This window comes from Pleurotus ostreatus, assembly GCF_014466165.1.
Source record: "Pleurotus ostreatus strain PC9 chromosome Unknown scaffold_7, whole genome shotgun sequence".
Classification (NCBI taxonomy): Eukaryota; Fungi; Basidiomycota; class Agaricomycetes; order Agaricales; family Pleurotaceae; genus Pleurotus; species Pleurotus ostreatus.
Genome location: NW_023503162.1, coordinates 2,025,125 through 2,039,660, shown reverse-complemented (window position 1 = coordinate 2,039,660; position 14,536 = coordinate 2,025,125). Strand labels below are relative to the sequence as shown.

At 49.6% G+C, this 14,536-nt stretch overlaps 4 protein-coding genes across 4 annotated transcripts; 3 read left to right on the top strand and 1 right to left on the bottom strand.

The window, feature by feature from the left end:
- Positions 1-337: 337 nt before the first annotated feature.
- RIM20 (pH-response regulator protein palA/rim20) lies at positions 338-3,270 on the bottom strand (the record flags this gene model as incomplete). Its single annotated transcript, XM_036779437.1, has 15 exons — positions 338-424; positions 476-610; positions 662-1,018; positions 1,068-1,283; positions 1,340-1,520; positions 1,575-1,656; positions 1,711-1,936; positions 1,993-2,101; positions 2,152-2,240; positions 2,302-2,376; positions 2,426-2,466; positions 2,513-2,678; positions 2,737-2,922; positions 2,979-3,024; positions 3,077-3,270. The coding sequence occupies 15 exons, from the start codon at positions 3,268-3,270 to the stop codon at positions 338-340; spliced, it is 2,190 nt and encodes a 729-aa protein (XP_036628826.1).
- A 451-nt stretch (positions 3,271-3,721) lies between these two features.
- On the top strand, positions 3,722-4,429 carry PC9H_009939 (uncharacterized protein; the record flags this gene model as incomplete). Its single annotated transcript, XM_036779436.1, has 4 exons — positions 3,722-4,045; positions 4,112-4,129; positions 4,185-4,265; positions 4,322-4,429. The coding sequence occupies 4 exons, from the start codon at positions 3,722-3,724 to the stop codon at positions 4,427-4,429; spliced, it is 531 nt and encodes a 176-aa protein (XP_036628825.1).
- A 3,128-nt stretch (positions 4,430-7,557) lies between these two features.
- On the top strand, positions 7,558-10,294 carry GAP1_2 (glyceraldehyde-3-phosphate dehydrogenase 1; the record flags this gene model as incomplete). The annotated part of the gene is made up of 9 exons (XM_036779435.1): positions 7,558-7,717; positions 7,772-7,905; positions 7,953-8,633; positions 8,687-8,839; positions 8,888-9,043; positions 9,095-9,199; positions 9,248-9,960; positions 10,019-10,145; positions 10,199-10,294. The coding sequence occupies 9 exons, from the start codon at positions 7,558-7,560 to the stop codon at positions 10,292-10,294; spliced, it is 2,325 nt and encodes a 774-aa protein (XP_036628824.1).
- Positions 10,295-11,526: 1,232 nt separating this feature from the next.
- PC9H_009937 (uncharacterized protein) lies at positions 11,527-13,056 on the top strand (the record flags this gene model as incomplete). The annotated part of the gene is made up of 8 exons (XM_036779434.1): positions 11,527-11,566; positions 11,620-11,684; positions 11,744-11,875; positions 11,926-12,095; positions 12,151-12,652; positions 12,713-12,777; positions 12,828-12,955; positions 13,013-13,056. The coding sequence occupies 8 exons, from the start codon at positions 11,527-11,529 to the stop codon at positions 13,054-13,056; spliced, it is 1,146 nt and encodes a 381-aa protein (XP_036628823.1).
- Between the last annotated feature and the right edge of the window lie 1,480 nt (positions 13,057-14,536).

The following is a 14,536-nucleotide window of genomic DNA, read 5'->3' as shown; positions in this document are numbered from 1 at the left end:
GAGGAGCTGGGCGACGTAGATGCATACATTCGCGATGAGACAAATTAAGGCTCCCTTACTGATAACATTCCTGGTACTACCCTCGTTCAGATCCGCTTGGAGGAGACGGCATTACATATGTTTCCCACTCATCAGAGTCAAGTGACGGCAAGCCGAGTGATGATTTCGAGGCTGGCCTTCGGTGCGTGGCCCGAGTTGTTGGCTTTGGGGAAGGTGGAGCCTTACCAGGCCTCTTTACTTCCTCCAGTGACATGGCTTGCATTGCCTGAGATAAAGAACTTGCGCAGCAAATTTAGTCGTCACGAGTGTTCCATTCAAACCAAGAATAAACTGAAGCTTACTGGATTTCTTGTTTGCGTTGTGTACGCCACTGTTTGCATGCTTCTTTAAATTGGAGAAGAATGCTCGCAAGGTCGTTGTAGAACTGTGATTGTGATGCTTAACACACGTGTTGTGATCAGAGGCGAACACTGACTTGATAGCCCTCTTCCAGATTCCGCTTAATCTCCTTGTACTTGTGATACGATAGGTCTAGTGACTGTAGCGCAGCTTCGCGCTCTCTGACCGAGGGGTCCTCCTTACGAGACTGGACGAAGACTTCGTTGCGGGCCTATGTGCCATGATGAGAACGATGCAGGGGTTAATGGTGTAAACCACTCACTCGAATCTCATCAAGAAGGTCGACCTGCTTCCTTTCGGATTCTTCTACCTCCATAACATACCCGTCATACTTTGCCAACTCTTCGTCTGACTGATCCTCAAACATCGCAGGTTTCATGTCAGCCCACTTGACAAAGCCGGCTGACACTCTGACGACGCGACTTCGAATCACTTCCTCGTCTGCTTCTGCTACATTCTGGGCTTGTTCGATGATGCGTGCTCGCGAGCGCTTGAGGCGTTCGATATCATCTAGGAGAGCACGTAATTTGCGGGCATTGACTTGGGTAGGCGGACTAGCGGCGCTTAGGCGCCCTGTGGCCTTGATGGTAGATGACGGCACAGCAGCCTCAAGATCGGCCTATCGAGACCGTCAATGGTGTTTGCAAGTGCCGGAAGATAAGACCCACCTGGTCCCAGGTAAGCTCAACAATGTTCTGTTCCCAATCATCCCACTTCTCACGGACAAACTCGTCGCTCTTCGCTGCTTCCTCGAGAATATTCCTGTACCTGCTGGCTTTCTCGACGAGAACTGCATTGGCTTCATGTGAAGGAGGTCTAGGGAGTGGGCGCTCTTTCCGAAGAGCTTCGTCTTCAGACGCCTCCTCGTCCAAGATATCTAACGCCTAGGCACCAACATTTCATCACGAAGATGTAGCAATTTGGCAGACGTAGAAAATACCTCATTCAATATATCCATATCCTGCTTCGCTAACCTTTGCACATCCTCGATGGATGCATTGATCGTTGCAGGGCCGTTCGCTAACCGAACTTCCTCGGCTTTCTTCAAGAGACTGGGGGGTAAGCCTATCGGACGTTCCAGCGCCTCGAGCGAGGCAGGCAGATTGAGTTCACGCAGTGTCCTGCCTCATGCTGTCAGGGACCATAACGAAAGAGTATGGGAGAACGACCCGTACTGCGATATCAACTCATCTAGATCACGCGTAGCACTTATTATCCTCTCTTCTATCAGGTTCTGCTTTCTGTCGTTATAAATATCTAAGCGCAATGTGAAGCATGGTCTCGCTAGGTGAAAGGGAAGGCTAGACGTACTGATAGCTTCTCGTGCCGCCCAGGCAAGGAGGTCCTTGAAGAGAACCTGATCATCAGAAATAAGGGTGTGTATTTGCGTAAGTCCGGTCGGCGGCTCGATCTTCGGAATGAGTGAAGCAATGACGATCTCGGGCAAGGCTGAGTGCGCTGGCACATCTTGATGATAGATGAGGTCGTTATCGCGCTCCGCTCTGGCGATGTCTTTGGCAACGTTGTCCAACAGAGACTATGTCATGGTATTGAATTATCACACAAGGTCTGCAACGGTGTGTTTATACCAACTTTAGTGTCTTGCACGACAGTCTGAACGACGCCACCTCTTCGCGCTCGATCGTAAGCCGTCTTTGCGTGTAACTGGGCTAAAGTTAGGCGCGCCAGTTCGACGCCGTACCTGTGACACAAGTTAGGTCTTGATACGGGTATCAATCAGCGTGCGCTAACTTGTTGCCCTCATTCTCATCAATACTCTTTCTATATTGTGCCACCGCGTAGAAATGGGATCTCTTGGCCTCGAGGTGGGGAAGCCAATGCTGTTTGTGTTGGCACTAGTTAAGCGCCCACTACAGCATTGCGAGAGAAACGGACTCGCACCGAAGGGAATGAGCCCTTTGTCTCAGGAGACGCATGGGCTATGACGTCTGCGGCCGCTGAGTATTCAGAAGCTGTCTTTTGACATGTTAGTCTCCAAGGACTGATGACATTGCATGGTTACTACCTTCTGTGCGAGTCGAGCCACAAGACCGTTCTTCACGCTAGCTTGACGAGAGTGAGTACGGGCGGGTCAACGGTTACTAAGTCATACCTAGTTTGGCGTTCTGCCAGCCGCATTCCTCGGCCTGTGCCTTCATTAGGTATTCCAAGGATTTTAGAAAGTCCTCCGATAAATCAGCAGGGACTTCGTCATCTGGGAGAAAGTGGAGGCTCGGGAGGGCCTTCGTGATCATATAATGCAGTGTCCCTGCAGCATTCTGACACAGCGCAAGTGTGTCAGTTTCACTCACAAAACAAACATGAGATCTAACTGACCCTATAGTTCAAGACGGCACGCTTGATACCTTCTTGATTGGACCGATCTTCCGCGGCCGCGAGTTGCGAGTGTAAAGCAACGATATTGAACAGTACGCATACCCTTTCGAACGCGAGATTATTCAAGGTTATAGGCAACGCATTCCGAGAGGCGAACGCATGGGCATATGGTATCGCGAGGTTGATCTAAAAGGTGCTTGAATTCTGATGAGAATGGTACACTTATTCCGCGATGAACTTACATCCGTTGGGAGCTTTGCCAGAATGCACACTAGCTGTGCGTGATACCTACAAGATGCCTTATTCGCACTTACTGAGGAAGTTTGCAAAGGGGACCGACCTAAGCGCAGCGTCAACCCGATCCATGTGTATCCCGCCATCAACATAGTCTCTTCGCAATTTCTGCCACCGCTCGATGTCGTCCTTGAACTGATTTGGATGTGCGGCGCAATGCTGCTGTATGTAGTCCCTGACGGGCGTCTGGATGTCGACTTCATATGATTTCTTGAGCGGGATTGTGAGGAGATTGGCCATTTTCTGCGCTCAGCTCAGTCCGCGCGTATCTACGCGACGGTGTGCAGAACTGGCGATGGTGTGGCGGAAAGGTCGTCGACTTGTTCTTGGTGAAAGGCGCAAGGCGCCGGCGAACGCCGAGCCCCTATCGCAGTCCCTGAGCATCTCTTACTGGACAAGCCTTGTCTTCCGGTCGAAGAAGCTTCTGAAGCATTATCTAGTGCGCTGTGTGAGGACCCAGTCCTCCTCGTGCATCTACGCGTATCATCCCGCTTCTCACCAGGGAAACGGCTACAGCAGGAGTGAGAACTGTGACCGCCCAAGTCCACTTATCGCCGTCCCTCCGATGTGAATTGGGGAGCCTGTGAGCAATATTAGAAGCCGAACTGCGCAACGGCTTTCATGATCATCAGCAACGAGGCACTCTTAAAGTTGAAGAGCGTCCCATGAAACGGATGGGGAGTCTACGATTATGATCGGCAATCTAGGTTCCTATCTGCAGCACTGCACTTCGCTGATCTTATGGCGCAAGTCACCTTCTACCGAAAATGGGTATCTTGTCATGTCAGCTGTGCATAAATACTCCTCAAGTCGTTCGTCGATCAGTAATTCCTTCTTCCTCACCACCACCATGTCTGCGTATCCAAGGAAGGCCGATTACCCGACACCTGAGATGTTTCCAGGCGCCCATTTCCCCCCGCCATACCATCCTGAAGGGCCCGAAAAGCCCCAGATGCCCGAGAGACCGTCGCGGTACCCGGAACAGAGGTACAAAGATAACTACAAAGATAACTATGTGAGTTGTTCCTTTGTCTCGCTCGGGTACTCCAAACTTACGCTTTCATCCTTCTTCGAGAAACAGCCGCGATCAGCGAAGATTGTCAGCGTTTCTGGCTGCCACATAGGCAATTGCATGCGTTAACTATGTATTTCAGAACCACAAGGTGGAGGTCTGCATACGTGCGGACGTCTGGGTGATTGGGTTTGTAGTTGGAGCCGTTCACCTGTTGGATAGGGTAAACCAATGATTCATGGCTTCTTTCCCGCACGTTGACGCATGCCGTGCTCGCAGATAACGGGTCGTGGAGGATACCATGTACGATATATCCAGCCTGCGTCCGGCGAATGGACGACAGACGCATTCCCCTACGAGAAAGTCCGAGCCGCTGACCGCGATTGAACCAGAACCAGCATTGTATACTATACACACGCACAGCATATTGCACATCCATGCCCACAGCCTTTGTTTCAACACTTCTAATTTATCCACGAGCGCTCATTGCACCGAACTCTTCGTGATCGTATCGCGGAATACGGGTGAACGGAAGCCTGTCATATGCCTGATCATGGGATGCGCCTTACCCCAGGCGTGCGAGCGCTTCCCAGTGACATGTCGTCGTACGACGCTATCATTCCCCGGACGCCTGAAGAGGTAAGGTATGCATAACAGCCGCGAAGACTGTCAACCTCCACCAATCGCCGCTTCATGACTCCGGTGATCTTCAATTTTTCTCTTGGGCATTTGAACGTGGATGGAACAGCTATTGAAGGGCAAAGATAACATCATTTAGAGCCCCGCGAACAGCAAGTCATCTATAACATTTGCTGTCAACGGCAACGTTGCAGGTCCATTTAATTTACAACCTTGCACGCAGGTAGGTTCGCTTAGCCGTGTGTGCCGTCGCTCGGCCTTAGCCCCGGGGCCTGAGACACGCTGGCAATGCATACAATATTTAGAAGCAACCCAGCGGAATGGAACCAACATGCATACCTTTCATCACGGTGCTTTGATATTGCTCTTTGGCTAATGCCGCTTGAGGGGGCTCTCTGCCCATTGTAAATGTAAGTTCCACGATATCAGAGGATCATCTCAGTCCTATTGGTAGCTGGTTACGTTGCCTTTCGAACAAGGTGGCCCTCACTTTTGCCCTTATGGAGGATTCTTCTCGTTAGAGGCGTTAGGTAAAAAGGAGATGGTTCCTTGCACATGAGAAGGTCAATTATGCCTGAACTTTAAACACATTACTTGTATAAATGGTAATTCACCCGTGTAAGGAATGTTGACGAGCTTGCTACGTAGGTCGGGAATACATTGTACTTTCTGAGGGCGAGTGGAGGAGGGTGACTCCTCTTGGCGTATGTGTGCAACATTCTGCTGAATTTCATGTTGCTATTATCTGAGCTCACCCCGTTTGCATGCCCATTCAATGACCATAGCAGCATCGCGTACTTGATCTGAGTGATATTTTTGAGCAGGCACTTATCTCCACCGTACGAAGTCCTCAAAGACGACCTAATTGCTGTACCTCTCAACCTACTTCATTTTGTACTTTCTTTCCTCCTGAGCTAAGTCTGCTTAATGCTCACGCATGCTGGACATGAATTTACAGCCGGGAGGACTTCTCGTTGTGCGTCGTGCACTCTAGCATGCTGATGGCTCACTTATATTCTTCCCTACTCGCCATCGCAGGAGGGTAGATCCTAGATAAGATTGGAAGGTTTCGGAATCTTGCTCCCTATTTGGAGAGGGGGATTGAGGGGCTAGGCTAGGGGATGTTTACTCATCTGTGTGGCGCCGACTAACACGGAAAACTAGCTATTTTTTGGCGGTTGACCATTCTTGTCGCCGAGTGTTCAATTTTCCTAGGTGTATGAGAGATACAAAAGTTTCGCAAAGAGTAATATCAAGTACCTCAAACGACCTATGGGTAAGCGGTAGCCTCAAAAACGATGTCGCAATAAACATCGATTAGATAAAGATCATCGTCCTCACAACAGTGTATTTTGCCACAATGAATTGGATACTCTCTCAGGGGGCTCACGGGTAGTTGTCGGGCTACCTACATGCAAAGTGGAGGAGCTGACAATCACACGTAACTGCAACTGCAGCTGTAACTGGACCTTTTTTTGATGTGCCATGGTGGTCGTCTCCCAGACGCACAGGTTCTCTCTTGATGATTTGCGGAGAAGATGTCGTTGAAGGTGTATCGATGTATTGGCTTCAGAGGTTGCGCTATTGCTGAGCCATCAGGGTCTTGAACTCCAGCACTTCAGCGCACGCACACCCTCAGCCATTTCGTTGAAGTCCATCAATGTACTTAGGAGGTTCAGGGACAATGCATTGTCTGTCCTTCAGGAATGAACCTCAGCCGCTCGCCAGCGATTTACGTACATCCCATTGATGATCCCTACGGGGAGCCTATGTCCTTCAACTGGGCAAACCTGAAGCACTGGAACCACAGAGCAGGTATGTGTGTCCCCCAGATATCGACAATGTCAGTCTCAGGATCCCCGTGGCTCTAATACATGGAGGGCTGACGCGAGATATGACTTCCTGCAGTCCATTGCTTGGGCCTTCTGTATCGTCCATGACTTGGGCTACTTCAATCAACACGACAAAGTGGCCCTTGTCAACAACCCGATCCACGTTGATATCTCCTCTCGCGTCGTCGATCTTCCAGCAGTCCCCCTGCCAAACACTGACCCACGGGTAATTGCTGCAAACGTGATCAAGATCATCAAGTACTTAACTTAGATTTGAGAGGAAACACGAGAAACAGAGCTATTGATTTCAGCGCGGGTGATAATTGTATAGGTATAAGACAAAAGAGAGAGGAAGGGAATTCCTAGCGAGTTAAGCACGTCTTTCGACATAATTCTCGACTGCTCTCGCCTCGTACTTAGATTCATTGGTCGCCTCGTGAGGATGAAACAAATATTGCCCGATGAGGGCTTGGGACCGAGATCACCACACAAGCACAAAACAGATGCACGAAGGCGCCGCTTAGTATCGAGCTTTTAATAGCAACGTAGATGCTAGCCAAATGCGTAGATATCTCGAGACGGGATAGTTGATGCCACAAAAATAGCTGATTTGTCGTAATCTCCCTTCTAACGCTCGGTGATGCTGTCGTCGTCGGGGTGACTTTGTGAGAACGGCGTTGTATCCATCAGCTCTACTAGTATGTTGGTATCCATTCAGCGCTCGACACTGCATATCGCATATCGCTGTACGAAGAACCCAAGTTCATTGGACCGAGCCTCAGCCCACTCCTATCAGCCAGCACAGGGGCTGTGAGAAATTGGGCCATAGGCCGAGATGCCGGCGCTAGTTTTGCACAGACATGGAAATTGTGGTATCCATTGCTCTCTTACTTGGACTCCCTTGATACCCACTCCCCGACCGTCGTTTTCCTTGCCAGGGCTCCGGCTTTTCGCTTTTGCCAGGCTGCAAGCGCTGGTGCTGCTTCTCGCCTTCAATTATACTTCGTGGTTCCCAGAAATCCTTGTTTAAATCCCTTCCAAGCCATGTCAGCGATCACCATGTCTTACCCTGATCAACCGGGCTCGCCCTCTGGGCTGTCAACGCGCCGTTTGACGAACAGGAATACCAACAGGTACTCTGTTACGGCTCTGTTTAGTATGGTTGCAGAGCAGGATGTGGAAGTAGAGGATGATCTCGCACGAGGTACGTTCGCACACGAGCATCGGTGCGATTCTGGTGCAATAACGTGAATCCCAGCGCAGAAACGCCTGAGGGACCTCAAGGGCAAGATATCTGCCCAGTCAAAGAAGAACTTCGTTTTGGAGCGTGATGTACGATACCTTGACTCGAGAATCGCGCTGTTGATTCAGAACCGAATGGCATTGGATGAGGTGGGTAGATAACAGGTGAATGAAGATAACATAATGACGTTCAACAGCAAAGAGAAGTCGAAAGAACTCTTGAAGAGGTTGATCCCACAGAAGGACACTATCCTGACGACAGGAAGCTACAGCAATACTCGAATCTCTTCTTCCTCCTGCAATCTGAACCACGACACGTCGCCGCCCTTTGCCGCCTAGTCAGCCTTTCCGAAATAGACACCCTCCTCCAAACAGTTATGTTCACACTCTACGGAAACCAGTATGAAAGCAGGGAAGAACATCTTCTCCTAACCATGTTCCAGTCCGTACTCTCCGCCCAATTCGAAACCGCGACAGAATTTGGCTCCCTACTTCGCGCGAATACACCAGTATCTCGAATGATGACAACGTATACCCGTCGTGGCCCAGGCCAGAGTTATCTCAAGAGCGTTCTCGCCGAACGCATCAACAGCTTGATTGAACACAAGGATCTCAATTTGGAGATTAACCCGGTCAAAGTGTACGAACAGATGGTAAACCAGATCGAAGAGGACACCGGCTCTCTACCACCGAATCTTCCACGAGGGGTCGCTCCAGAAGTCGCAGCCGAGAATCCAGACGTTCAAGCTATCATAGCTCCCCGCTTGACGATGTTGATGGAGATTGCAAACAGTTTCCTGTTAACAATCATCGAGAGCATGGAAAGTGTACCGTATGGGATACGGTGGATATGTAAACAGATCCGCAGTCTGACACGGGTACGCTACCTTCTTGTCTTCCCGTACTCTGTTAACGCTTTCCACTCCCTCAGAGAAAGTACCCAGAGGCCACGGACTACGCTATTTGCTCCCTTATCGGTGGCTTCTTCTTCCTTCGCTTCATCAACCCTGCCATCGTCACCCCACAAGCGTATATGTTAGTTGATGGCGTTCCAGCGAAACATCCCCGCCGAACGTTAACTTTGGTAAACTATTTGCCCCATCTCAACGCCCCGTATCTGACGCCAGTTTAGATAGCGAAGATGCTTCAGAACTTGGCTAACAAGCCTTCATATGCGAAGGAGGCCTACATGATCACACTCAATCCGTTTGTTGAGAATAACAAAGCACGAATTAACCAATTCCTCAACAACCTTTGCGAAGTTGGTGATTTCTATGAGACCTTGGAGGTACGTGCACACGATTCATCCGGTCCGGGACTGACTAGACAGTCTCCTTAGATGGATCAATACATGGCTTTGTCCAAGAAAGATTTGGTAATTCACATCACCATGAACGAGTTGTACAACACACATTCCCTAATATTGCAACATATCGAGACTTTGGTGGGTGCCTCTGAGCTTTGGTGTGACAAACACTGATTTATCGCGTAGTCCCCAAATGACAAACATCACCTAAGGATTCTAACCGATGAATTAGGGCCGGCGCCTCCTCAAGTTCCTCGCAAAGAAAACAGGACGATCGAGCTCAATCTTTACAGTCGCTGGGAGACGCCGGTACATGATCTACAGTCCGCACTTCTAGACAACATATCATCAAACGACATGTTGTACATGGAAGCCAAGTCGATATTCGTGCAGCTTATTCGCTCCCTTCCCAATATTGGCAAAGGACCGTACAACCTGGCGTCAATCGCAGAACGTGCAGCAACGACGAAGGATAGTACGCTGGTCCGCAAGGGAATCAAGGTCAAGGAGATGCTCCGCGAATTGGAAGAGCAAAGAATCATAGACCGTTCCGATGGATATCGCTTGATGCAAGAGGAGGTTGGCGCGGAGCTCGTGCATCTGGGTAACTTGCGGGAGAAGGTGCTCTTGGAAACGAAGTCCCTCGAGGCCGTCTACAAGACCATTTGTGACCATAATAACTATCTGCGGTCGCAGCTAGAGCAGTATAAGGCCTACCTGCAGAACGTCAGACTTACGGCGACAAAGGACAAAGGCAGTACGACCGGCGTCGGTGTTGTCACAGTGGGTGGGAAGGAGAAGAAACCAACCAAAGCTGTTGTACTGGGCCCATATAGGTTCACGCATGCGCAACTCGAGAAGGAGGGTATCATTGTTGAAAGTAATGTCCCTGATAATCGGTAAGATCCCCCTCGTCAGCGGGGAACTTGCTTTCGTTAATACGTTAATGATTATCAGGCGGCCCAATATATATTTCAACATTACATCACCTTCACCAGGTACATTCATCATTGCCCTCCATTACAAAGGTCGCGAGAAAGCCATCTTGGAAATGGATCTCAAGATCGATGACCTTTTGGAAAAGGTGTGTTTAATCGCCTTATGTGACATTACGGAATGATGAATTCGGACCAACAGCAAAAAGACAACAAGCATTTGCTGGACCTGGAATATGTACAGTTGAACGTGCCTAAGGTGCTTGGCCTACTCAAGAAGGTATTCGTAAAGCGGTAATATGGCTATCGACCCCTGTTGTATCTTCTAGCAACAATCCCGCTTTGTTCTGTTTTATTATCTTCCAGCTATTTTATTCAATTGGCGCTACCCATGTTACATCCTCCCTCCCTTCACGATTCCTTTTTTATTCACTACGTACCCTCTTTGAGTTTGGGTGTGGACTGGAATTCACCCCGCACGATTATGACCCAATCGTTACCCCCTTCCTTGTTGGTTCTGACACGTGCTATTTTTCCTCCAGCATCACTATGTATCACCCCACTGTAGTTACTGTTTACGAAGATCTAATGTTTCGCTATTGTAACGGATCACCACTTCTATGTCATCTCTTTCCGATCATACTTTAGGCCTGCAAGCTTTATTCTTAGATAACCCTCGTTCCTGCCAATTTGTCTCGCAGGTTCCACCATCCATAGACCAGGTATTTATCCAGGACTTCTTCTGACGCGCCGCGGCCTCAGCAACTCATGCGCATCTCGGAGACGCTACTTCCTCGGTTGGGATTGTGCTTATATGACGGTATGTATGCCTTACGCGACTGTGCCGCAGTCTATTGATACAATCTACAGGCTACTGCGCTCAAGTGATTCAGAGGTCTCAATACATGTGCAATGGCAACAGTTGTCATCGTCGGATTCTCATAAGGCTTACCAAGTGGTCACCTCAGAGATCACTCACTAACAAATACAAAACATGTGCGCCGTTACTCATTTCCTACAGCGGCACAAAGTACGCTCCTGATACAGGACTACCATCACTTGCCATTTTCTGGAGTCACCAAGGAAACACCCACAGAACTCCGTTCGTCAGTGTAGCTGATGCGAACTCGATGATACAACCGTTCACACCGAGGATTCTGAGTGGCATGGCAGTACTACTCGATGATTATGATCGATCGATCACAGTTACTTCCGAGTCCACGTTTCAGAGAGAGTGGATGGGAGAGTGGATGGGAGAGTATATAAGTTCCTGTGAGCCATCGCTTCTCCAGCATTCCCCTTCTCTCCTTCAGTGCTTCATATTATTCTTCTTGAGCAGAGCTCTGTTGCTTTTATTTCGTTCATCGATTCGTCTCTCTTTCCCATAAATCAATCACTTAATCTCGAATCCATTCAAGCTACATAATGAAGTTGTCAATTTCTTCCGTATTCCTTTCCCTTTCCCTGGTTTCCGTCTCTGCTCGGCCTCTTTATTCAAGACAAACAGGCAGCACGGCCAATAAGAAACAAATGGGAAACGCCTCCGGTGTCGCTGCGGGCGCGGCATACTGTAAGTGCGCTACAAATATACCATAAGATATTTACTGATCAAACGCCGAACAGTCATCACCAACGAGCCCGATGGAAACTTCATAGTCGCAGCCGACATTGGCGGCGACGGCAAACTCGTAAGCTACATGACGTTGGGTCAGCGGAGGCCCCTCTGATGGGATTTTGATGCATATAGACCCTTCGAAGAGCCATCGGTACCGGTGGACAGGGCGAACATGGTATCACTGATCCCAATGGGCCTGATGCCCTCTTTACTCAAGGTGCTATCAAAGCCTCATCAGTGGCCAATATGCTTGCAACTGTCAACGTGCGTTCATTTCCTTTGGGACTCTATTCTTGAGATTAACCCGCTTTTAGCCTGGTTCCAATACCTTGTCTTTGTTTGCGATCAACCCCAATGATCCGACCAACTTGCAAATGGTCGGGAAGCCCGTTGGCAGTGGAGGCGAGTTCCCCGTCTCTGTGGCATTCAACAAAGATGGATCTCAGCTCTGCGCCCTCAATGGCGGCGCAATCAACGGTGTAAAGTATGTCCGCCTTACTACTTATCCTCCCCAACCCAGCTAATTCTGTCGACCCCAGCTGCTTTATTGTGGACAAGCAAAAGGGCCTCGTCTCGATGGCCAACACCAACCGAGCGTTGAAACTAAACCAGACGACGCCTGCTACGGGTCCTGCAGGTTCAGTGAGCCATATCGTGTTCTCAGAAGACGGCAAAACCCTCGTCGCTTCCGTCAAGGGCGTTCCCCCAACACCAGGGTTTCTCGCTGCATGGGCTGTACAGCAGGACGGTTCTCTATCCACCGACTTCCAAAAGATTGCGCCAGCCGATGGTGGCTTGTTACCCTTCTCTATGACAGTCATCCCCGGAAAGAATGCCATCCTCGCTACGGACGCTGGCCTAGGGTTCGACATCTTTGACTTTGGTGGTCAGGCCAATTCTGCTGTCAAGATTGACGGCCAGTCAGCGACGTGTTGGTCGAGCTTTAGCAAGAAGACCGGGAACTTCTACCTCACCGACATTGGGACCTCCGTCGTCACCGAAGTCAACGTCGACGACAACCTCAAGGGTACCATTGTAAAGGTTCGCAATCCAATCACAAAAAGCTTGCGTTCAGAGAAGCTAACCGTGTTCACAACACAGCAATATGCGCAAGGACAAGGCACGGCAACAATTGACAATGACATTGTCACAGTTGGAAATAACGAGTCAGTGGCTTCGCAAGTTATAGACATTCTGATGCTAACCCTTCAACCAGTTTCATGTATGTGCTCGCAGCAAACGCTACGACCATAGACGTTCTGGCCCTCAATGCACCAGGCCAAGCCCAAACTATCCAGAAGTTAGGAGTTGCTCAGACAGCCCAGCGAGCTAATCTTAAGCTGAGTAAGTGAAACTCGCAGAACTTGCCGGAGTCCATGCTTACCAATGAATCTTCCGTAGGCGGGTTCAATGTACAAGGAATGGCCACGTTCGTCCGACAGTAAAGTTATGATTGATCCTGTGGCTACGTTATTTATTTTGATACCCAAACATTGTAGCTCTAGAGATTATGGAGTTGTATCGTTAGTACTCGAGAGACGGCTTTTTTTTCTTTTTTGCGCGCAAATGGATACCTGAGTATTATACCAATTAAATATCTGCGAGACGCAACCCAGTTGATGACCAGTCCTACCCTAACTGATGTCAAGTACATCTATGTCATGCTCGTGTGTATTCTCGCCTTCCAGATGCGTATGGTAAGGGGTCAGCGATATTTTATTGTGATACTGGTCAAGGCTGCTGTCCCATATGATTGTCTGATTGACACTGAGGTTTGCAGGGCCTTCGTCAGATGTATATGTATCAGTGGAACTCTGAAGGCTTGAAGGTCGGACTTAGGACGTGCTGCTGAGTTCTTTTTTCTGTACAGTACGAGTCACCATCGTTCGTTGGGTGGCGCGAAGCACCAACCTGTATCCATCTGGCTTAGGTCTGGAAGTGTTCCAGCGAGGTTAATCCCAGGTTTGGCACTCAAGTGAGTTGCAATATAGTAGTAGATCACAGACCGGTGGAGTTGGGAGCCAAATAGGTTGATATCATCCAATAGGAAGTGTCCTCTGGGCCAGAGTCGAGTACGTCTTTACAACAGATATGACACGGATGCCACAGCTGTACCGATATACGACCGTGTTCCACCTAATACGGAGATGGCAGAGTTAGTTGCAGGCGGAGGTTGGCGACGCGGTAGCGCTCGAGTCATCGACCGTCACTGTGAACGAAGGCGCAATGGTCCGTAGTGGCGGTCGTGGTACACTCCCCAAAGAGTTCAAGTTTGCAAACACCATCTTTGCCGGTCCCCTGAGCGCATCCGCTGCTCACTGCGAGTGGAGGGTCCCACCCCTTCCACGCTGAAGGCAGCATTGGCCTTGTTCATTGTTCCGTGGGCTACGACGGTTGCTGGAATATAGGCGTCAATACAATTCATTTAACACGAAAGGCGACATACTAGTCACGGTTCAATCGCCAGTGGGCAGTGCGGCAGCAACTTCATATGTAGTACCGTCGCTGCCAACGCCGAGGGGCCTGACCGATATGATGGATCCCGTTGGGCGCGTTAGGTCCCCTGTTCCAGCGGCTACATCGAAGACGGTGGAAGTCGCCGCAGAAGCTAAATGGCGAACTAGCCTTTTGACGGAGTTCGAGAGACGGCTGCGACGTACCACCCAGTGCAAGGAGAAGAGGAGGGAAGATTAACATACTGTTCAACAGCTTTGTAAGAACCTGAAAAAGAAAAATCAGGAAGCAAGGAAGGTGAAGAAGGGAACTGAAGTTCCGTGTTGCATTGAGAAGTTCATATGCTGTACGCGCCGTGCCCTTAACCCGCGACCGGAGAGCAAGAATCGTACTGTGAGCGGGTACTAGAGTGGCTTGCGTAGTATCCTGATATTTGTATTTCCGGGGAAGGAATGGTGGCGAGCTGGGCTA